The 25450-nt window shown below is 36.9% G+C and overlaps 1 protein-coding gene across 1 annotated transcript; it reads right to left on the minus strand.

Annotated features, from left to right (window-relative positions):
* Positions 1 to 9: 9 nt before the first annotated feature.
* Positions 10 to 12702, minus strand: RGS10 (regulator of G protein signaling 10). The gene is made up of 5 exons (XM_039368874.1): positions 12232 to 12702; positions 7334 to 7452; positions 5733 to 5819; positions 4218 to 4361; positions 10 to 334 (listed from the first exon to the last, which is right to left on the minus strand). Exons 1-5 carry the CDS (start codon positions 12278 to 12280, stop codon positions 188 to 190), a joined length of 546 nt encoding a protein of 181 aa, XP_039224808.1. The 5' UTR covers positions 12281 to 12702; the 3' UTR covers positions 10 to 187.
* Positions 12703 to 25450: the final 12748 nt, after the last annotated feature.

Here is a 25450-nt window from a genome sequence, read left to right on the forward strand (position 1 = left end):
AGTCACTTGAAGCAACCAAAGGTAAGTTTTATCTAATAGGATTCTATACTATTTAAGCCTCTAAATGCATCTGTGTTAACCACAAAGATTATTCCTGAGAACTGATACGCTTTTGATTGTTGTCTCAATGTGATCTATTGTTCTATGGATTGTTGTTATTTGGGATGTATCCAAATATGGGATACAATCATGTATTATAAATTCTAGAAGCTCTTTTTGCTACAGTCTGAGGATCAGGTGAATTTTCTTCCTGTTCTTCAGTCTCCTTCAATTTAAGAAATATATCTGATTTCAGGAAGCGGTTGTAGCTGTCATATTTCATGAGGTTGAAAATCTGTATGGAAAAGGAAAAAATACAAGTTATTTGAAACAAAGCATCAAACAACAAGAAGCAAAAAGGTTTTGCAAATGACACCAATGATTTCCGACTCTCTGCTGAATTTCCCATTGGCTTTACTTGTCTGAAGCTAACTGTGGAAATTGCAAATGGCAGTCACAAGACTATGGGGATGCTATAACAGTGTTAAGTTTAAAGACCAGTCATAAGTCTAATTTTGGTCACTGAAATAGTGGACAGTAAGTGAGGATTATCTGTAGACTTTGCAACTAACCTTTTTTCTACATATCATTATATTCTTCTCATTTCTGTAGCAATCACTCTCTTATATCAATTTTTCTTCATGCACAAGCTTTTTCTCTTCATTATTGCATCCAGCAACCTTTTCCATATTTCCCATTACTTTTATTCCACAAATTAAAGTTTAATTACATGTGCACTACATGAATTACTGATGCTTCAGGATATTGAGTACTATATATAATGCCATAATCTCACTTGATTATGATATTGCTATTAATTTTTAAAGAAACTTTGGGCATAATAAGGAGCCAACATAAAGATGATTATCTTATATCATATATTGCTGTGCTAAAATGCCAAAACAATGTATTCCTAAATAGAATGAAGTTATTTATAGACAAGATAAGCCAAATGGGCATTTTATTTTATTAGCACATAACCAGTGGATTTGATCTCACAGTAAATCCACTAACTTTATTCTGCTTAGCATCTAATTGTTCTTAGATCTCAATCTTAGCATACTGTTGCATCCTGGAATGTCTAACCTGTGAGCAACTGACAACATTAATGCAACCTATTGGGAATGTCGGTAATGAAACGTCTGCAAGATAACAACCAAGCTTAGAGAGCACCAAGGACCTCACAATAATATTTCTTCGATAAACAATATTAATTAATAGAACATACTACAATAGACTTATGGGGCCTGACTTCTGGTATATCCTGTACAAGCCTGGGTGTACTGAAAAATACAAAAAGTAGTCCATCAGTTTGTTATCAGAATTTTTTGAATCAGTTTCAGTTATTTTAAATGTACACAACTTCTTGTCAAAGCAGCATTTAATACTACGAAGCCAGAACTGCTGTAATTTTTAATAAACAACTGAGTTTTGCAGACCCCATGGCCTCTTTGCTATTCTCCTGGTTTCTGAAAGAAAAGATTGGGCCGAGACCTCTTTCCTTTCTTATATCTTTCTTGCTTCATCTCTTCCACAAAACATGCAGGTAAGTGGGCTGCTTGGTCTATGCTTAAAAAGCACTAGAAAGTGACCCATACTGCCATCTGCAGATCCTATTGTATACCGCCCAAACGTGGATATAATTCTCCAATTTGAGAAAGTGATGACCAGCTAAGAAAGTCAGATGTTACTTTTGGGGGCAGATGGAGAGAAAGGGGGAAGGGGGTTGGTTGGCTGAGGTCTTCAATACGAGATCCATTCAAAGCAAGAGAACACAACTGTAATCTTAAGCCAGCTGGCAAAGTGTTTTGCCTAATAATATATTCTCAGGACTTTTGCTTATACTTCAGCAATAATAGGCCTCATATAATTAGCTGCAAAAGATTTTTTCCCAACTGATTAGAAGAAGATCCTTTAAGAGACACAAAGTGCTTTGGTTGTTTTTTTCTTTTTAATGTAAGTTACTATCTTTTTTACCACAGCTATAAAAACTTGGAATTCAAAACATTTTGTTAACAAATTTTAAATTAGTACACATTGTGCTTTGTGTGTAAAAATATGATTACCAGATTAGAAATTTGATGTTGGTTTTCAAAACATAAACTTGTCCCTAAATTTAATTTAGTGTAAAGGAACCCTTACATTTCTGACCTACCACACAGTGACTACTAAATAGAGATATGCTGAGGAAACTAAACTATTATGGTCATCTATATAACATTTTGCAGTACAAATGATGAACTTTAGAAAAATTAAAAGGACATCAAGCATATGTTAATACAGGGCTGGTTTTGACATAAACTAGTTTCTATTATAATTTGTTTGCCCTTTGATTACTGTAGTGAATGAATGCACCTATATTAAGTAAGAATTGTGAGACGTCCGGTTTGCCGCACGGCCGACATGGACGCTAGGAAGATGACTCTCGTCGTCCCTATCTAGTTTCGCATCACTGGGGGACCCTGGAAAGGGTCGAAAGTTGCCCTGTAGAGGCGACCAGCAAGGAGGGGCCCTCGCTGGATCGTGGGAGAACGGCAACTCTCCCGCTAGAGCCGGTGATTCCCTCCAAACCGGCGGACGAAAGACCAACCATAGAGATATGGTCCGTCACAAGACTGCAGACAGCTGAAGTCACACCTACCATCTGGCAACTCTAAAACAGCGTGGAAAAGTCTGTGTGAGATCTACCTCTCTTATATCATAATTACTTACTTACCTGCATAAGCTGCTAAAGTACTTTCCCCCTGTGGTGAGGGGAGATTTTAACCCTCCCTCCAGAAACAGCAGCAATTGACTACCCAGGGGAGCTTAAAACATTGAAAAAATACTGGGATTCTAATTGGAACTCTACTTCCTAAAATTGGTTGATTACAAGATTTGTAATTTTCTATTTTTTATTTTTCTCCGATTTTTATTCTCTTATTTTTACTGAAGATCTGGGTTTTTTCTTTTAAAATAGAAGAAAAACTGAAAAGATAAAAATAATTCTGGGGTGACATCTGGTGGCTAAACTTGAGATTGCAACCTGTTACTGCCTAAGAGAGACTTGTTGACAGCTTAGAAAATAGATAAGATATAAGCAACCTTGAAACACCAGCTGCAAGAAACTCAGCTCTGCTCTTCACTTAGTGGAATTTCTGATTGTAAGCTTTTAGTTTAATATACTACAGTGGAAGAAGAACTCTGCTCCAGCCATTGAAGATATTGCTCATGTTTTGTTTGACTGTCAAGAACATGCCCTTCTTGAGTTTAGATATTTAACATCCCTGCTTGAAAGAACAACCCACTAGTTTTTGGGTTCTAAGGTATACATCATGAGCAGAACTGCTAAGTTTGTAGTTACCAAACTTGTTTGTAGCAGCTGAGATAAAAATGCATTATATCGAATAGACTGGGTATTATATAAAGGTGATGCCTTTATTTGAATGTTGATTCTTTGAATTTACCAAATATATATTTTATTGCTGTATTCGCCTTTATCTATTTTATCCTGGAATTAGACCTGTATCTGATTTTTGTTGTATTTTTTTTTAATATGGCTGTAAGACTAATCAGTTAATAAACTATCTATCTAGAATATACCTTTGCCATGCCTAACCAGCAATTATTAAAAAAAAATATTCAGTGTATTATGTCATCAAATAGTGTTTGAAATAAAGGAAAGATGTACAAATAGTGTTTAAAATAAAGGAAAGATGTACAAAGTAAGCATGCATCAATTTCAAATTATTTTTGAGTTATTTATTTATTTGATCATTTGTATCCTGTCTTTATTATTTTTTCAAATAAGTCAAGGTCGCAAACATATCCAACATACCTTCCTCTTCCTATTTTCCACACAACCACCACCCTGTGAAGTGAGTTGGCTGAGAGTGTGTGACTGGCCCAAGCCAAGTGGCTTTCATGGCTAAGGTGGGACTTGAACTCATGGTCTCTTGCTTTCTAAATTGGTGCCTTAACCACTAAACCAAATGTTAAGTCTATTGAAATCATAAATATACTCTTTCCTAAGCATTTTTCACTTGTCAATTTCTTTTCTTAAAGGTTAGGTAATCTGTTCAGCAAAAAACATTGTTCCTGGAGCTTTTCTAACTCTATTGTAACTATGATCCTGTCCTGCTGCCAGGAGTTGGTTGTTCATGTTTCACAAGATAATTAAGGAAGTTTCAGAATTTTACCTGATCTTGAAGTTTCTGAAACATCAGAGGATGAGGTTTTTCCAGTATTGATTCATCCAAACGCGATTGTCCTTCTACATTGACTTGATAAGAAGCTTTATTTGACAAGAAATTTTTGTAAATTTCATTTGCCTTTGCTTTCATCTGTGAAGAGAAGGACATCTTCACTAAGCACAGATGCCATTTCCCCAATATTGCCAACCTTAAAAACATTTTGTATTAACTGAATATTATTCCTGAAATCTCCCTGCCTAGCACACATCCTGTTTCAGATAGTCTTTCCAATACTAAAGGGAGAATAAATCTACAGGAAAGGTGAAGAAAAGAGAACTGTATTCTATGATTAGGACACTATTCTGTAAATAAACCTAAGTATAACCAGCCAACATAATCAATGAATTATTGTAATCATTGTTATATCCTACATTAATTATAGGCTGTGATGGCTGGAGTTTATGAATCTTGTAAGCCAATTCCATGTTTATTGTGATCTATCTTTGTATTCAGAAAAGTCATTTGAAACAGTGTTGTTCTGTATAGCTGATTCCTTGACTAAAAAGGATTGCGGTTGATTCATCAAACAGCTTTTGTTTCAACAAAGATTATTACACGATAAGAAAAACATGAGGACTAAAGTAGCAAGTCAAATTTTGTATCCTACTGAAATCTATATGACTCATAACTGTCCTTTGTAGAGTTAACAAAAAATAATGGCAACAGAAGTTGAATATGTAGTGGCATGGTGTAATTATGGAATCAGATTAACATTCATTTTGCTTCTTGGTATGTGCAGTTCTGAAATCAACACTTTATCTACAGCTCGATCAACCAGAGATTGCTGTTCTTTATATTATCTTCTTATCATATATCTATATCTTTTATGAGACCATCTTGTTATGCAAGCCATCACATGCTAGTTTCTAGAAAGCAAATTTCATGTCGCTGCTTGTGCTACCAAGATATTCAGACTTCATTCATCTAGGCCAGGTTTCTTAACCTTGGTAACGTTAAGATGTGCACACTTCAACTTTCGGCATGTTGGAAACTGAACTGAAACCCACACATCTTAAAGTTAAGAAATCCTACTTTAGGCAGCATTTCCAAAGGAATGATTTTTTAAAAAAAAAATTAAAAACAACTTACACTTGTTATTTGTTTACAAGGTTATATAGCAAAAACTGAATTAGCAAAAACATGAAATCAATACTTTATATTTCAGTTTATGAAACATTTCCCAGGGAAATATAAAATTGAGTTTACCTATCCTCTTCTTAAATCAGACAGCATTGGCCAAAAGAGAAGGAAAAAATAGTTAGAAAATTCTAGAAAACCACAGTTTTAAAGCCATTTTAACATGTAATCCTGTAAATAAATAAATCCTTGATGAACCATCATAATTTCAACAATGATCACTTTCCACCCGAATCAATTTTGTGTGCTGTAATTATAATAGATGTAGACTGCATTGTTTTTTACGTATATTCAGCTGGTTCCGCTTGATTTGTGAGTCAATACCTGTTTTTCATCTTTTATCTTCTTAAACTCTTCACAAGCTTGCCAGAATAAAACGTTTTCTTCACTAAATTCTCTCTTTAAGAAGTCCTGATAGGGAGGAAAAGGAGCTATTAAAATAAAGTACCATAAACTAGTAGTCAGCCTTCATTACTTTCGTTAAGGGTCTTCACATAAAGAACAAAAGGATTTTCTGATATCCTTGCAAAATCAATTGCAAACTCTTAAACAACTGTGTACAAAGTAAATGTCTGAAGCAACATGCTACCTTCCTGATTATCTGGATACAATTCTCAGAGCCTCTTCAAAGGTTGCTACCCAACTGCAATTGTTAAAATGGCATTACTGGAAAATGGAATCAAGAGAGAGTATTCATATTAACAATTTATTTTTTTTCTGGATCTAAACTTTATTAGTATTCATAACCACTTTTATCAGGCTGCCAAACTTATTATGCAGTGCAATTCTAGATGGCATATAAGAACAAAAAACAATTAAGCCCCAAAATATAAAAACGTTAAAATATGCACAATATATATAAATACAAAATAGAAAAATGGTGACCAAGCACTTAATAAAACAGCCAAAGGGGAATGCACTCAAGTAGCCTCCAAGTAGCCGAGGGAAAAAGTCAGATCTCAACATCTGTCCTAAAAGTGAGCAGAGTTGGGGCCATCATCTATCAGAGGAGAAATCTTTCCTTCCAGAAAACAAGGGCAATTTTAAAAAAAGTATAGGTAGTCCTCAACATAACCACAATTGAGTCCAAAAGTTCTGTTGCTAAGCAAGACAGTTGTTAAGTGAATTTTGCCCCAGTTCACCCCCCTTCTTGCTACAATTGTTAATTGAATTACTGAAGTTAAGTTAGTATGTTAGTTGTTAACTGAAACTGGCTTCCCCATTGACTTTGCTTGTCAGAAAGTGGCAAAAGGTAATCACATGATTCCAGGACACTGCAACCGTCATAAATAAGAGTTTCCAAGTATCTGAATTTTGATCACGTGACCACAGGGATGCTGCAACGGTCATGTGAAAAACGGTGCTAAATCACTTTTTTCAGTGATGTTGCAACTTTGAACGGTCACTAAATGAATGGGTGTATGATGAGGACTATCTGTATGTCTTCTGTCCCGTAAGGCGACAAGATTTAAGAGAGGAAGTCGCAGCATGCTCTCCTTCTTGCTCCACTTTTCTCATTGTCATTCAAAGGTCAGATGTTGACGTTGCCCCCAGTATTTCTGTAGCTGTGTTCTAAAAGTTTATAGTACACTTCATAGTTTACGGTATCCACTTCAACTCAACTTTTTGTAGTCATTTTCCTGCAATCTTCAGAAGAGTATTAGAATTAGGATAGAACCTTAGTAATGGCAGCCAATGGTTTCACGCTCCTGTTTACATAAACTTGTACACTTATCTATCACCTCAGCAATTACGAATTTGAACTTTATATATCTTTTCTTAAACCTAAGTGCCACTAAATACACTCAAGACTCCCAAAATAAATAACCTGCATATTGCTGATTCATATAATGAAGACAAAACAGCTCTAATTGTTTGGGAGTTGTTTTTAGGTTTGTGGGGTAAATAATAGTTTGAATACCAACCCTAAACTTCTTTACACCTTCTGGGTCTTCCAGCAAACTTTCCAATGACTGAGCCCATCTTGTGGTTCCATTGAGGGTCTGATGGCTACTGCATGGCTTGCTGTCATTGTCTGTTATTTCTGAAAAAGAAAGTTAATTATGTTTGTGTATTTCAACTTATAGCTGCAGAACTGTTTCTTTCTATCTATGTTAAAAGGATGTGAGACAATTCAATTAATTTGCACTTTTGAAGATGGTGAGAACCAACAAACATAAATATATTTCGCTGTCATGTCATTTAATCCACAATTAACTACAGATTCAGGATTCAAGTTCAAAGGGCAGAAAAATGAAATATAATATGAATATAATCTTGCTTGTCATAAGGTAATGTCTTATATTTTTCTGACTAATCATGTTTCCCTGTTTTATATCACCCATAGTAAATCTATAAAGCAACGCTATATAATATACCAAAACTCTATCCAAATGGGTAAACATGCTTGTGATTTTATTAAATGTGACTAAGACATCATCTTTTCCAAGTTTATAAACTAGGTATAACTTTTTCAAGGAGTTTTAAAAAGGCAATAGTGTTAGATATTAAATATTTGCCTTGTAAACAAGTTGGAATATTTCCTAAAAGAGAATTGCATAGCAGAACAGCTATACAAATACACATCCATATGTTTTAAACATGTTATCTATTTGGAAGAAAATAGAAAAAATACCGAATTTTAAAGAAATTTAGTTTTTACTATAATGACAAATGATTGGTTTGTATTTGGGCTTTAACAACTGTTGATATTAAACATAATGGTACAGAAAAAGTTTAACCATGCCAAAATACGAGGTTAATAAATTCTATCAAGAAGTTGCTGTTGAACATCCATTGGCTACAAGAACAAAATTATTTAAAGTTAACAGTCCACCGATCTATTTATTTGTTAATCAAATAAAGATTTACATGAGATTTCATATGCAGAGTGGGATGATGATACAGACCAAGCACACAATTCAATATAAGGAATGGCAAATCTGCCATCCTTCTCCATGTTTCATATACAAATCAAGTACAGTCTCTTGTCCTTTATAGACAGTAATAATACTCAGTTGTTTTTTTTAAAAAAGTAAGAATTTATGTGGCTTTTTGGAAGATAATAAAAATATAACTGGAAAACTAAGACTTAAACTAATTAATGTACTTCTTGTTAACACTAAATTGCTTTCAATAGTATATGTGCACATTATAGATTAAAAGTTTCTTCTTAAACTTTGAGTGTTCTCAAAAACGCGCATCTCACCCAAAGTGACTTTAGGTGGCACACAACAATTGGATAAAAGCTACAAAAATAAAACCAACGAATATAAAAATATAAAAATCTACATTAAGAAGCAAATAATATTTTTAAAATCCAAATATATAAACCCCTTTGAGAAGATAAAAATGGCAACCTCAACAATGGAGCCATTTAAGCAAATCTCTGGTGTCCTGGGAACCGCAGGCCTGATAGCACAATCACATCTTGAGGGCCTTTGAGAATGTCAAAAGGGATGGTGCTAATCTAATTTTGGTGGTGGGGAAAGAGAGAACTTCTATCATAAATTAATAAATTACATTCTTCTGCTGCTTTAATAAGCCAGATTCTGAGTAGCTCATAATCAGAATAAAGTCTGAAGAGTTAATATAATACAATAACAGTACAATCCTGATGTACTCTTGTACAGTGAATTATGGTTATTTCTAGGTGCAACTGAATTTAAAACTTCTAGAACACTGGGTAAGAATCCCAGAGCTTTCAGCTGGGCAAACTATTTAAATATTTAAGGTACACTTTGGTTGCTTCTGTGTTAATTGGAAGACACTCTGCAGTTATTCTGCCTATCTTTCCTCCTCCTCCCCTTTGTGGTAAGAAATAAAAGAAGTAATGCAAAAACATGGGTGAGTTCCAAATGGAAGATGTCATCTAAACTTCCTATTAAATCCTATGTTTAAGACAGGATAATTATACAATAAAAACCTCATCTGGAAGCAGTTTTAGCATATCTTCTCTCGTTTTTTCCTCTGCAACATCAATTAACAAGCAAACAAATAGACAACTAGTAAATATTAGTGGTTGGATCCCTAATTCAAATGAATTTGTCCTACTGCTTTCAGTGGAAATGAAATATAGATCCCACTCAGCATAAATAGCTTTGTCCCTTTGCTTCCGTTGTCTAAATAGGACATCTACTTTATTGAAGTTATAAAGCAGACTAGCTACAACCTTTATTACATCACTGTTAACATAACTTGCATGTTATTTCACTCTCTATTCACAGCTACAGTATATCTGCAATTTGCAGAAAAGTAGATATCATTGCATCAACATATGATACATATTTATTCACAACAAATTTCTTATACGTAACATTAACTTACAGTCATAGAAATACATTTTTATTGCTTGAAAACTGAAGCTTGAAAATAAAAATCCAAGATGAAAATAATCCATAGCCAAGAAACAAAGAAACTTTACTTCCCATAGGTTTAAGTTTTACATGCAATTTTTCAGTAGTACCAGCAATCCTTGATTTATGACCACAATTGGGATTAGATTTCTGGTGATAAGTCATTCTGGTTGTTAAGTAAAGGCAGCCACATGGACCCAATTTTAACACCGCAACCCATCATAAAGGTGAGCCTTTATGACCATTGGGGCTTAGCACATTTTACCTCAACCAGAAGTGCTTTATGAGCCTTCTAGTTCGTGGTAATTTTGAATGGTTGTTAAGCAACTAAACTGAAGACAACCTGTAGCTGCTTGTAATGTTTTGGTAAGGTGTTTTAAATCAGTGGACTTGCTGAAATTACCCATACAAACATTTTCTTTGGAATCATTGGTTTCTGCTTTAACTAAAACTTACAGAAACTTAGAAGACGTTATGTATGTGCATAATAGACAGGAACATTTATCAGGTGCGAAGCCCTTGTTTTACAAGAAATAAGCCAGATTAAATACTGATGCACTATGATTCATCTTCAACATCTTTCAGCTCCAGCAGCCCAACTGTTACTTATAAACTACTGCACTGCTATCATTTAACTTGACTAAACAAACCATATAATTTGTCAGATCCCTAAATATTTATGGGTAAATTATGTAATTTCAATTATTTTCAAAAAAGATATTTTGTATCTATGTATGGTATTTGAAAGCAGGAAAACCAATCTGGACATAAAAATTTTAGTAAGTGGAAAAAGATTCAGAGAACCGCAACAAGAATAATTACATATTTTAAATAAGGACAGGCTGCAGAATAAATCACTGAGACTAGAGAAAAGATTGCAAAAGAAATATCCATCTTCGTATCCAGAAATTTTCTGGAAATCCAAAAAAGAATGGAATTAAGGTCACTTGCTCTGTTATATGCTCAACACACAAAAACAAAGAAATATCCTGCATACTACAGACAGTTCAGTAACAGTAACTTTTCAGAAGCAAAAGGTAAAGTCTCCATCAAACTGAGTGATTTCTGGTGATAATAAAGGGTCAGAGGTAATATTTTGGAGCAATACAGAAGTCTTCTTTTAGGAAGCTTTTTTTATTTGCAGTCCAAACTATGGCCCAGAGATTTCTTGCTGCTCTCATCCAAATCATGGCAAACAAAGTTTAACCTGATTAGCTTAAACTTTAGCTTAAAACTGAGATTAATAAATCTATATTGTTAATGCTGTATATAAATACTTTCCAAGTAACTACTTCCCAGCCAGGGTTACTTTTTTGGGGTACAGTGATCATATTCAGGGATCCTAGAACAGAACATCATGCAGAAATCAAAGCATGAATCATTTCCACCATGTGGATGAAAAATAGAGTAATTTATAAAGAAAGATATGAAAACCAGAATGAGTAGATACTCAATAAATACTTAACCTAACTTCCAATATCTATGCATTGGTAAAGGTTCATTGTTTCAAACTATTCAAAACAAAATGATAGATTTAACTTTTACAAAGTTCAACAGAATCCTGAAGACCCAATCTTGAGCATGGGTAAACTTTTCACTTTGGGATATGGACATATTATTTTCCATGTAGGAGAGTACTATTCTGTATATGGGACATGGAAAATTATTCCATAATTCTTAGAATAATCCCTTCATCTCTAAATATTTTCATACTGCAAAACTGATTTCCATAAAAGATGAACTCCAGGATTTGAACAAAACTAAAAGTAAACAAGCTGGCTCAATAGGAGCGCCTGCTCTCTGCTGAATTACTTTGTATTACTTTTCTGATTCGTACTGACTACTGAGAGAAATGTAAAATTAATGGGATATTTCCTCGTAAGTCTGCAGGAGCAATCCAACCTGTCTGATTCACAAGAAAAGGGTACAGTCTCCGTTTTCTTTTGCATTTCTTGCATGCTCCTGAAATCATTTCGATATCTTTGCAAGACGGGACGGAGCTCTCAGCTCTGAAGTGCGTGCCTGTCTCTTTCTCTCTTCCTTTTTTCTGACTCGTTCATACTGAAATTCCCACCCTGCCAAATGGCAAGCGAGCCTCCTCAGCCTTTCCTCTTTCGAGGGCAAGACTTCCCCTTGCGTTTTCTGACTCCAGGGAGCGAAAAAAGCGGGATGGAAACCTAGCTATCATTAATATGTATATAACGATTGCTAGGTTTTCATCCCGCTTTTTCGATATATATATTCGAAAGCGTAGCCGGTGAGGCGCTGAATGCTAATCTACCTCCTTCCGGCACAGAAAAGCCAATTTGCAAACTGCAAACCCACCGCTGTCCCAACCCTCCGCTGGCAAGAAAACTAGCAAACGCCACGCTCAGGCTGGGCTGTTGCGTTTTATTTCTAACCCATTCCCACACATCTTACTTATCTGGGACATGGCACCAATTCCCCACCCGCACTAACGCCCCTACCTGATGGGGGCCGCTTTCTGCTGAGTCTGCTCACCGCCCTGGTGAACATCGCCGGCGGTGAGCCCTCAGCGAGGGGTCCGGGAAGGAGGCGTATCCCCGGCTGAAGCGCGCTCCCGGCGGGCGCCCTCCACCCGCCTCGCCGCTAGGGGAGGCGCCTCGTGCAGCCCTTGGAGCGCAATCGTCTGGGCGCGCGTCACGCCCGCTCCCATCTTCCCGGGAGGAGAAGAAGACGGCTTCGGAGCCAGTCACGGCGGAATGTAAACCTCGGCCCGCCCTATATTTGGCGGGAAAGAGGCTCTTTGGGCCCGGCTCGCTAGCTTGAGTTTTAGAGGCGCCTCCTTGATTCAACCCTTCGATAGATGTTGCGGGTCTCCACTCGCAGAGAGTTTATGAAAGCGTTCAACGTCTGCACGTAATTCTCTCTTTGAACTCGCGTTTCACCAACATGAAAGGTTCACGGGATAGCGGTGGGTCGGACGGTGCGTATCAGTACCTTCCACAGCCAATGGCATGTCGAAACGGTTTGCCAAAACAATGCATGTTTCTTCTCTTTTTCTACGCAGTTTAGTTAGAAGTCGCAGTGCCTTCAAGGAAGCTCATACGAACTGTAGACTTGAGTTGTGAAATAAAAGTGAATGAAACTCCTTGTCGTAAATTGAAATTGCCCCAAAGAGAATTAAGCATGCTCACTTAAGCATTCACAGATGGAAAAATACATCATTGCAGCAATGTTCTGCTAGCTAATTTAGGTGGCTGCATTTTATAAATGGCATGCTTCCTACATCCATGGTAAAACTAAAAGATACTGCAAGTATTAAATATAATTGAAATATATGATTACCTCCTATTTTTCTTGCAGCTAATTTAAGACAAATAAATGTTGGCAGTATGATTGTTTACAATATGAGATAAAATATTCATACTAAGTTGCTCTCAAGGAGAGAAGCAACCTAGACTAAGAAGTTTCCTGACAGAACAATTAACCAGTGGAACAACCTGCCTCTAGAAGTTGTGAATGCTCCAACACTGGAAGTTTTTAAGAAGAGATTGAAAAATGATTTGTCTGAAATGTATAGGGTTTCCTGCCTAAACAGTGGGTTGGACTAGAAGACATCCAAGGTCCCTTTCAACTCTTCTATTCTATTCTATTCTATTCTATTCTATTCTATTCTTTTTGAAGCAAAATCAAAAATGAAATCAACACAAGATTTTTAAATGTCCAGGCGAACTCTGAGTGACAGGAGTCCAGATAATTCATTTCATTCAAGATCAGGTGAAGCTATTGTACCATCATCTTCTCTACAACCTTCCCCCAAAAAAGGAGGTTGGACATTGGACAAAAATTGTCCAGTATGGTGGGATCCATCAATGGTTTTCTGAGGAGGGAGTCAACCAATAACCCCCCCCCTTTCAAGGATGAATTAACCATCAACAGAGCCAAGGCACATGTCCATTCCGGGAAGTCTTAGCTAGCCAGAAGGGCCATGGGTCTAAGGAGGAGGTGAATGAGTATGCTGTCCATTTCATAAGGCCCAACAGATTCAAACCATTCTCATCACAGACAAGAGTGTACCCCAGGTGTTTTCACTGTACGTGCATCATAACTGGCATCTAACTGGGAACAAATCTGAATAATTTTGTCCAATAGACACTAAGATCCAGCTTTGCAGGTGAACTGCCAGTTTCTCCTTGCCCACAATGGCTTGGGTTGGGCCACTCAAAACAAAGCTGCCAGACAACAATCTGCATACGCAATAAGGATATAGAAATAGTTTCATTTCACTGTCCTTACTGGGTAGGCCTTAATAGTGGCTCTCACTCATATTCAGTCAAGTTCATGCTTCGTTGACTTCTATCAGTGCTCTAGACATCTCCCATTTTTCTCAGCTCTTCCATAAACTGCACAGAGCAACAGGATCCGTGGGAAAAGAGAAGTTGCATGAGTATAATCTGATCCAAGGCCACAGCTGCACCTTCATTCCAAGTGGTGACTAAAGCGTCAATTGGATCATGCATCAGACCATTGGGAAAAAAACCCAACTCCCTCTGGAACCCTTCCAGGTCCATTAGTCCACTAGGGGTGGACCACTCTATGAAGTCTTGTCTCCCTATAACAGGGGGGAGGTCAATGCCAGCGAATCCCAAGGCTACCAGGCCAAGCTCTGACTATGACAAGGGAGTCACAGAGAATTGCCCTAATTCCAGGCCACTTTTCCTCTGCTCCAAAAGGAAATGAGATCGGGTGTGGTCCCACATTCCTGTTTTTGGCTCTAGATCAGAGGTCCCCAACTACTGGGCCATGGGCTCTTGGCCACTAGGCCCTTGCAGCGGTGTTGCTAGCCGAGCCACAAATCTCATGCCGGTGGTAGCAGAGCCGTGAGCTGTGAACCTCTTGCTGGCGCTAGGAGAGCCACGAGCCTCTCGCCAGTGCTAGCAGCCCCATTTGCAGAGCACGCACGCTTACGCCCATTTGTGTGCACAAAGCCATATTTGCATTTTTGAGCATGCGCACATAAAGGTGCCTGTACATCCCTTTCCCAGAAAGGTTGGTGACCCCTACTATAGATGTTCTTGAATAAGTCCATGGTTTTCCTGAAAGACATGAAAAGCCACATCAGGCCCTGCTCCCTTCCTGATTGAAATCCTTCAGGACCATAAACCTGGGGGTTTTCACTGCCAACCCTGAGATGGAGAATAGCTCAGGCAGGGAGGTTGCTACACAGAGGCTGATACAATAGCAACAGTCCCAACTGATTCATACTTTGAATAAGATGCATTTCTTCAGATCTTGAGCTGGTAGAATAGTATGCAAACTCTGCAGTGACTGCCAAACTCTATTCAGCTTGAGCAAATAGGCTGGTGACTAGTTAATGTAAAATAAGTTAAGGAATGTGATTTCCCCCCCCCCTCAAAAAAATTGTTCTCCTTAATGTGGGTTGGGTTTGATTGAAGGGCTCCTTCTCACTATTATCTTGCAACATCCCCCCCCCCCATCAGTTGCTTTTATCAATCTAGTGGTTTTCTGAAAGAGTATTAAACTATGTTTAAAAATACCTCCCAGACAGCTGACAGACACTGGGTGAGACCATGTGGTATCGCTTCCTGATTTACTAATAATTGCCACTGTGTAGCCATCAGTCACAAATGCATTTTTAAAGGATAAAATAGTGAGATTGCTCTCCAGCACCCCCTCCAATTGCTCAGTGCCCTCTGTTACTTTGGTTTATGTTTATCTTTTTTTCCCCTAGGGAAAAGGATATATTACAAAAAATCAAGTTTTTGTCTTATAACAATGATTATAATGCATGTGACTTTGCAACATGCAGAGTATCCTTAATCTTGACAAGCAACTTCATTGTCTATCCTACTTAAGACACATTATTTTCTTCTAAAATTCTTCAATCATTTCTTGTAAATCTGTACACCCCACAGAACACACAGAAGCAAATCATTAAAAAAATTAAAATACAAATTGATTAAAGAGTCATGCAAGGAGAAGACTGGGTCCCCATCTTCATCTTAACCATGTCACAAATATGGACCTTTTTTTCCTGTGTTCCCATAATCTCAGTCCCAGCTCATGAGTAAAAGGGGCTTAATTATCCTTCATTGGGCCTTATTTCCAGCAGGTTTTTTTTCCCCTTACTCTGAAAGCATGAATATATAAAATTTGTTAGCCTTTGTCACCCATTGCCTTGAAAGGAAGTAGTTAATTGCTCTGATTGGGATCAGAGTCAACAAAAAAGGGATAAGGATTGGCAAGGGGGCAAAATATTTTGTGTGATAAAGTTTTATGCTGACTCAAGATGGTGCATAGCACCAGTGCTGGCTCAAGATATTTGGCACCCCTAGGCCACATTGATGGTGCCACCTCCTACAGATGTGGAAATTTTTAGAATGATTCAGAAGGAGGGGCAGCATTAGTGCCCCCTAACTTTGGCACCCCAAGCTAATACCCACTTGGCCATAGCCTAAAACCAGCTCTGGAACGCATTATAATACAGCCTTGGGGAAAAGCTCATTTTTTTTTCCAAAAAAGTACTAACAGTGTGACATATTATTTGGAAAATGAAGGATATTGAGAAAAATATATTTGTTCACCAGCTCTATTTAAATATCGCAAGTTCTCTATACATGAAGTAATACAGCAGGAATAATCCTCAGTCCTATTGTTCACAAATTTTTACAGATATTTGTTTTTATTGTGATATGAAAGCAACTGTTAAAAATGTTTAGAATTTCTTTATAAAAAATTGACCAAGTAGTCCTGCAGTCTTTACTCAGAAGCATGTCTCATAAAATAAAATTAGATGTATTCCTTGGTGGAGGAACCCAAAAATATGAACTTTAATTTTAGAAAATAGGTAAAATAACCAAAATATTTTTTATTTATTTATTCTTTGTACATTGTGCCATTTATGACTGCAGACCAAACTATGTAAATGTCATGGCAAAATGTAATCTTTCTGTTAAATGAATTACATGTTTTAATTAAAAGGCATTTCCTATGTTTGCATAGAAAACACTGAATGTTATTCTCAAGATCTTGCACTAAATATACAAAGATTAGTCTTTTTAAAACTTCAGTGTGTTGACTTCACTGTCTTTTTGGCTAGAACTTAACTTAGTATGTAATGAATAAGTGTGAACATACAACATAAAGGAAACTATGAGAACATTGCTACAAAATTTCAGTTAAAAGAGAAACAAAAGTATTTATGTCAGTAAGGACCTACATAAAACAAACTGCAAGAACCAACAGCAAGGACAAGCACAATTTTCTTTTTGGCAATATTTTAATAGTACAAAACTATTGTACACAGTCTAAATACTGAACAGCATAATGACTGGAAATAATTTCCACGTTTGGAGATAATTTGCATTATGCTGGAATCCCATGCTATATTTGAGTAATCGTTTCTGAAGCTTTCTTGTATATCTGAATTCATCATGTAACTGGTAGCATTTATACTCTTCTCTGGCAGATCTTGAGGACTTGGGATGGTTCTTCTCCTTGAGAATCTCGAGCTACATAAATGAACTGTAACATTGGAATGTTCAAGAATAGCTGAACTATTTTGTTATACTGGAACCTCCGAGCCCCGTTACTGAGCCGTTAGGAACACAGGTAGTGCTCGACTTATGCCACAGCTGAGCCCAAAATTTCCATTGTTAAGCAAGGCTGCGAGTTTTACTACATTTTACAACTTTTTTTTGCCATAATTATTAAGCAACAACTCTGACTTTGCTTGTCAGAAGCTGCTTGGGAAAGGTTACAGTGCAACTGTCATAAATCCATGCCAGTTGCCAAGTGCCTAAATTTTAATCATGTCACCATGCTGCAACAGTCATAAATATGAAATCCAGTCATAAGTCACTTTTTTCCAGTAACGTTTTGTAACTTTGAACAGTCACTAAGTGAATGCTTTCAAGTCAAAGACTACCTGTACAGTAAAGGAAACATAATTATTAGCTACAAGGGAACCTTGTGTTTATGATGTGGCAACAACACCTAAGCATCACACTGGAATAGAGTCGTACAGAGATATATGTCTAGAGCCAGCATCTTAGTACAGGTAATTCTCGACTTACAAACATTCATTTAGTGACTGTTTAAAGTTACAACAGCACTGAAGAAGTGACTTATGACCATTTTTCACACTTATGACTGTTGCTGCTTCCCCATGATCATGTGATCAAAATTTGGCAACTGGCCTTTATTTATGCAGTGTCCTGGAGTCATGTGATCACCTTTTGCAGGTTTCTGACAAGCAAAGTCAATGGGGAAGCCAGATTTATTTAACAACCATATTATTAACTTACCAAGTGCATTGATTCATTTAACAACTGTAGCAAGAAAGTTGTAAAATGGGGCAAAATTCACTTAACAGCTGTCTTGCTTAGCAGCAGAAATTTTGACCTCAATTATGGTTGTAAGTGGAAGACTACCTGTAATGAAGATTAAATTATACTTTACTGTAAGAAATGTAGCGGCTGCTTAGAAGACAAAAAAGAACTAATGATTTTGTTAAATACAAAACTCAATTGATATGTTTAATGGTAGAAAGGGGAAAAAAAGATACTATATAGCCTTTTCTAGCTTGTCTGCTTGTTTAAACTTAACAAGTTGAATGTTTACTCTTTTGGAGGAGGCAACAAATGCAATTCTATCCTTGGTAAAAAAATAATGTATGCAGAGTTGCAAGGAAAGAAGCATTGCCAAAGATGAGTCATGTCTACATGCAGGTATTTATTAAGAATAATGTTTATTTTATATTTAGAATAACTTTTAACTGTTCTGCACCAGAATAGTTTATGCGTAAGTTACAAATCTTGTTTATATTTTTAAAAGATAATATGCAACATATTCATGGACATATTTAACAGATACATTTTACTGATAATCCTGAAAACCTCACAATGTGATGCAAGCACAATGAAAACAACCACACAGACACACAAATCAAATTTGTATATAATTTTCCAGATGCTCTGACACGCTCCAGTTTGCTGATATAGGCTTTGAATCAAAATTCTTGTGAGGGGGGCAGGAACTATTCCTGTAGCCCACCTCTGAAAGAGGGCCAGGGCAACTGACTGAGTGCCAGACCAATTCAGCAAAGAGAAAAAAAGAAATGAGAAAGCTGGATTGTGTTGGCTTCAGTTTTATAACAGTTTCAAATCACGCCAATCTCATTTTCTTAGTTTATCTGGACCAGAAGTTAAATCTTTAAAAATAACAACTAATAGATTGAAACATTCCTCCAAAAAGCTATAATAGCTTTCCCCCAATCTCCAGATCTCCAGGGGCTCAGTCCACAGCCTTTTTCCATTTGCCAGAGTGGAGCAAAGTCTTTACTTTCCCAGTCAGATCCACATAGCCTTCAGAGATTGAGGCGGAAAAAAATCAGAGAAATCACTTGGGTGAACCTGTATAGTAGTAGGGTATCATCAGCATACTGTCATATCTAACCTTGTGTTGATGGGTAGCCTCACTCAACAATTTCATATAAATGTTAACTAGGACAGGAGGGAGATTAGAGTTCTAAAGTATCCCAAAAAGCAGACATTCAGGGCTAGAATTCTCCCCAAATCAATATAAATAGAACTAGTCATAGAGCCTAGTTCAGTGATAGCAAACCTTTTAGAGACTGAGTGCCCAAACTGCAACCAAAACCCACTTATGCATTGTCGGGTGCCGGGTGGGTGTGACCCATTGGGTGGGCATGGCCCATTGGGTGGGCGTGGCTGTGGTGGTAACGGCAGACTAGGTGGGGCTAAAAAGTTCAATCAATCAATTCCAACTTTGCAAGATCTTTTTTTTCCCACAAGAAGTTGAAATTGATTGATTGAACCTTTTTTTTTTTTGCACATGGCAGCAGAGGCCTAAAGCGAAAAAGTTTTATAAAACCCTGCTGAAGGCCTACGACTGGGGCGATGGTGCGCGTGCCCACAGAGAGGGCTCTGAGTACCGCCTCTGGCACATGTGCCATAGGTTCGCCACCACTGTTCTAGTTGATGACTTCAAAGCAAATATTCAGAATCGTCCTCATTTAGCAATCGCAATTAAAACAATTCAGACAATCGATTTATATTTCAAAAAAAGTTTTTTTTATTGTCAGTAATCTTATTCAAGCTATTGGATGAGTTGGATAAAGTTTTCTCAACATTCCTTTTCACTTGAGCAATTAGCTGTACCTTTCAGCCCTTGCATTCCACTCATGAGTTGTCCCATCAGATTTAGACTTATTTCTTCTCCCTGCTCTGTGTATTTGTAGAGAGATATTGGAACCCTTAAATTACATAGCTTAATCCAAGTTCTATTCCAGGTATATGTGTTCCTTATTCAGTGCTCCCACATTCTGCATAGTGCACACTTCCTACTGCCCGGTTCATTTCCCAGGACTTAGTATTCCACTATTTTCCAGAACCTCTCCATCCTTCACATGAAATGATTTAAAGCCACTGAGATATTATTATCCCATATTAATACCTCAGGGACCCCCATTCCCAAGAGACTCTATCATCCAATCTAGCAATTGGGTGTGCTACAGATCCCTTCAGTTGGCAGGGACTAGAAGATGGGCCTTTTCTGCAGTGTCCCTTGCTTTGTGGAATATCCTCCGGTTGAAATTAGAATGGCCCCAATCCTGTTGGCCTGTCCTACAGCTTTAAAAATTGGCTTTACTCTTAACTGGTCAAATATCTTGGCTGCTGTGTATATTTATGCTTTTTATTATTTTGTTTTTTCTTACTTTTGGAATTGTAAGCCATCCAGAGTCATTGATTGAGATAGCCAGCTATAGAATTTGAATACATAAATAGTCCAACGCTGTATTACAGAATTCTTGCAAATAACAAATGCTCCTCTTAGATATACTGGTGTTTTTGGTTTTTTAAAAATCCTTTCCCAGCAGCAGGAGCTTTAATTATAGCTCAGTTTGAGCAAGTTGTTCATCTCAATAAGTTCATATTGTAAAAATTATATGTTATGCAAATTATTTTTCAGGTTCCTTTACTTTGGGAAGTGGCCGTATTGCAAAATAAGTTAGTTGCAAGATCTCTATACTGTATCAAGAGGGGGAAAAATATTTACAGTCACCATGCATTATACTTATGTATCAGCCATCTTACAGGATTGGATGGGTAGTGGATATGTAGGTAGTCCTCGACTTACAACGGTTCATATAGTGACTGTTCAAAGTTACAACATGATTGAAAAAAGTGACATGACCATTTTTCACACTTATGGTCATTGCAGCACCCCCATAGTCACATGATCAAAATTCAAATGTTTGGGAACTGACTCATATTTATGACAGTGGCAGTGTCCTGTGGTCACATGATCAACTTCTGTGGCCTTCTGACAAGCAAAGTCAATGGGAAGCCAGATTCACTAACACTTAAGTTAGTGTTACTAACTTAACGACTTCAGTGATTCACTTAATAACTGTGTCAAGAAAAGATATAAAATGGGGCAAACTCACTTAACAAATATTTCACTTAACAACAGAAACGTGACGCTCAATTGGTGGTCGTAAGTTGAGGACTACCTGTAATTGTAGATAGACAAGTAGATAAACTTGGTAAATTGCTTGCCTGCAAAACTGGGTTTCATTGCATTTTCCGGATAAATGATATTTTATAAAGAACAAAGGAGATATTAATCCTCAAACTTAATAGTACATGCACAGTGATTTCCTTGTGCTTGGCTAGTTCTTCAAAGAATTCATAATTTACTTGGTAACATGCAACCTGTACTTCTAAGACTGATTACTGTACTTGGAAATAAGTCTTAAAGTATTCAACTGGGCTTACTCCCATGTAAATGCTTACAGATTTAAAAACAGCTGAAGTATAAACACTATGAACTCATGCATAATGACACTTGGCCAGTGAAGATCCATCAGTGTTTTATGTCTGTAAACCGAGAATAACTTCTTATTCTAAATATTTTGTAAAGCTTTGGACTGTCAAATGGACTCTTTATATAGTATAGCATGCATCTTCCTGGAAAACCTTAGAAAAAAGAATGTGTCAAAACTTAGTTCCCTGTACCAAAACACAGTTAAGACCTCATACCCAAAGCTTTTTTTTTTTTTTTTGGTCAAAGATTTACACCTAACAAGGTAAAATCCTATAAAACCATTAACAATATTTAAGTAAAAATTTAAGTAAAGGAAATTTTAAGTTATTTTTACATTTATGCAGTTTTAATGCTTTCTATTATCTCATAAATGTAACCTTAAAAGGAAATCATTGTCTATGGAAAATTACTACATTTGGTAAATTTAGAATGCATGTTGGCTAAATCCAAAGTCCAAATCCATTGCTTTTAATGTAATTGACTAGAATTTGTTTTTAACTGATTAGAATTTGTTTTAATTGATTAGGAATAGTTTTTAATGTCACTGATTATTTCTGTTTTTTAAAGCCACTTCTGATATTTCTTGGAAAGGAAACTGCAAGTGAGAAATACTAAAATAGAAAGGCCACATCCTATGCAACTCAGCTTGTTGAATGTTGGGTCCTATATTGTAGAGGAAAATAAGGACCAAATTGTAAATGGGATTGTTAAGTGGGCAGAATAAATGTTTTACTTGAAATATGATTGTGTTACCCACATGTGGTTCTAAGAATTGTAAATCAGCTTGTGGGATAAAATCTGGCAAGTTCACCAATAAAGTAAGGGAACCCATCATTATTATTTTTCCAGTGGCAATGACTTAGAATTCAGTACAATATAATTTCTGCATTTTATATACTAAAAACATACATGATGTATTATGTATGTCAGTTATGTCTAAATGATTAAGAACAAGAATTGAGTTTGTCTTGTTTTGCTTATTTTGAGCTTCCCAGAAATGATGAAATTTAATTCCTCTTTCTTTCTAACAATGCTTGAACTACTTCTCTCTTCTTTCCATCTTCCCTCAAACTCATGTGAATGCATAGGATTTTTTTAGATACATAGGAAAAACTGGATTTCTTTTATTTATACAGCTGCATATCTTTTTCCCCTTCAAACCTCATTGTATGGATTACATTAACTTTTCAAAATTACATTTAACACAGAAAGTAATATGAAATTGATTACAGAAGTATTAATATTACATTACTAGAAAAAGCAAGAATTATGCATACTCCAATTGCTTGGCAAAGTTATGGCTAGTAAATTCACTGTCTTATTTAAATTTATTTAATTGAAATAAATGGATTGTAGTGATTTAGTTGATTTGTCTCTGACTATGCTCACATCCACTCTGAACATAATTAATTCTAGACCAGTGGTTCTCAACCTGTGGGTCGGGACCCCATTTGGGGTCGAATGACCATTTCATGGGGGTCGCCAAACAAGGCTGTCTGCCATTTTCCCCCCTTTTCTTTGGCCACGCCCCTGGCACCCAGTGATGTATAAGTGGTTGGGGATCACCACAACATGGGGAACTGTATTATGGGGTCGCAACATTAGAAAGGTTGAGAACCACTGTTCTAGACCCAATCCTTTGGGTACATTTTGGTGAGCTTTTAGAAGGAATTAATATAGCTAAGATCTTTGATTTAAAAAAAAATACTTAAAATTTTATGATTAAATGTACAAGATGTTTGGTTTAAATAACTGATTTTTATAATGCGATCATTAATAAATACACTATTTAAAGTTGTTATTATTTTTCCCTTGAAAACATCTAAAAGACAAACTACTGCTAGTGGTTAAATGCTAGCTATCCCAGTTGAAACATCCACAGCCAACAAAAGCTGATATTAATTTACTGGAAGGCCACCTTCTCGTATTATAATAGAAACAATTTAACACCTTTCAAAATTTTCAAATCTGAACTTGTCTGAACTCAAATTGCTTATTCCGAACTTATTGACTTTCTTCCAGACATTGTGGACATTGTCAGAGTTTCAGGAGGGAAGCAAGACAATGAGTAGGAATAATGTTTCATCCCTGCAGAGTTTATTTATAACTAATAGGAACACAAGCAGACTTTTAGTTTCACTTAAACCCAATCATTTCCTATTTTTACGCTTTATTTTAGTACTTGCTCTCTAGTCTTTCCAATTGTCTTATTTACAGTCCTTACTTAAGATTTTTGTAGCTTTGTGTACTGAATCAAACTATTATGCAACCTCCTAATATTCTTGGTACATCTTCTGGTGCTGATGAAATGACTTTAGTTGCTCTAACTTGCTTTTCACCTTTTTTGTCAGTTTTTACAATCTTTTAGCTAGCCAGTTCTTGACCAATACTCCACTTTTGTCTTCTGAAATATCTATTTCAAGCTGGTTGTATTATTAGATAACAAGCTTCACCACCCCCTCTATTATTCCAGTATGTTACTTTCTTTAACTTTTCTTCAGCCTACTGTCAGCTGCCTCTGCAAATCATCTTAGGCCAGTGGTGGCGAACCTATGCCACGGGTGCCAGAGGCGGCACTCAGAGCCCTCTCTGTGGGCATGCGCAACATTGCCCCAGTCCTAGGCCTTCAGCTGGGTTTTATAAAACCTTTTCGCTTTAGGCCTCTTCCACCTTGTACAGAAAAAAAGGTTCAATCAGTCAACTTCAACTTCTTGTGGGAAAAAAAAATCTTGCAAAGTTGGAATTGATTTATTGAACTTTTTAGTCCCACCCAGTCTGCTGTTATCACTGCAGCCACACCCACCCAATGGGCCACACCTACCCGGCACCAAATGATGTATAAGTGGGTTTTAGGTTGTAGTTGGGCACTTGGTCTCTAAAAGGTTCGCCATCACTGTCTTAGGCCCTCAATATCTCAGCTCTTGCTTTTCACCATTCCATTTCATCTCTTTCCAAGATTCATGCTTGCTTGCTTCCTTCTAACGGAACTGTAGTTTTCAACTCATACAGACCAGCTTCAGAAATTCCAGCTCCTAAACCAGGAAACTTTCTATTTCTATGATACCTTTTTTGTATTAGTAACTGGCTGGTAGGCTGGTAGTTTTTCTCTTTGAAACAGAGAATATTTCCTGTCATTTTGAGAACAATTATAAATATCTACCTAGCAGAAGAATATGCACTTGCCAAAGATGATGATGATGATAATGATGATAATGAGTTGGAAGGGACCTTGGAGGTCATCTAGTCCAACCCCCTGCTCAGGCAGGAAACCCTATACTATTTCAGAAAAATGATTGTCCAGTTTCTTTTTAAAAACTTCCAGTGTTGGAGCATTCACAACTTCTGGAAGCAGATTGTTCCACTGATTAATTGTTGTAACTGTCAGGAAATTTCTCCTTAGTTCTAGATTGTTTCTCTCCTTGGTTAGTTTCCATCCGTTGCTTCTTATCCTGCCTTCCGGTGCTTTGGAGAATAGCTTGACTCCCTCTTCTTTGTGGCAACCCGAGATATTGGAGCACTGCTATCATGTCACCCCTCATCCTTCTCTTCATTAAACTAGACTTACCCAATTTAATTACCAGAAAAGAACACCAGTGAGAGAAAGGATTGCTACTTTTCAACCATACCTTATTTTGGACATACAAAGGAAGAGAAAATGCAGGGTCCAATCTGGGTCGGTCACTGGGACCAGAGGTTTCGTCTTCCGAGCTTTCAGACTCGTGCTAGAGAGAAGCTCCCTGAGGATGGGCTCTAGGACGAGTCTGAAAGCTCGGAAGACAAAACCTCCGGTCCCAGTGACCGACCCAGATTGGATCCTCCACCATTAAGCCAGGACACGTTTATTGCCTTCAT

The sequence above is a fragment of the Crotalus tigris genome, unplaced genomic scaffold (genome assembly GCF_016545835.1).
Source record: "Crotalus tigris isolate CLP2741 ecotype Arizona unplaced genomic scaffold, ASM1654583v1 scf7180000017536.10889498, whole genome shotgun sequence".
Taxonomy (NCBI): Eukaryota; Metazoa; Chordata; class Lepidosauria; order Squamata; family Viperidae; genus Crotalus; species Crotalus tigris.

Bases quoted from the DNA above. Each gene is read 5' to 3' on its own strand.
- RGS10 (XM_039368874.1), bottom strand. From the start codon at position 12,280: ATGTTCACCAGGGCGGTGAGCAGACTCAGCAGAAAGCGGCCCCCATCA. The intron at 5,820-7,333 runs GTTGGTATTCAA...CCTCCCTATCAG, and splicing joins AAGGTGTAAAGAAGTTTAGG to GACTTCTTAAAGAGAGAATT. The intron at 4,362-5,732 runs GTATTGACTCAC...TTCTCTTCACAG, and splicing joins AGATAAAAGATGAAAAACAG to ATGAAAGCAAAGGCAAATGA.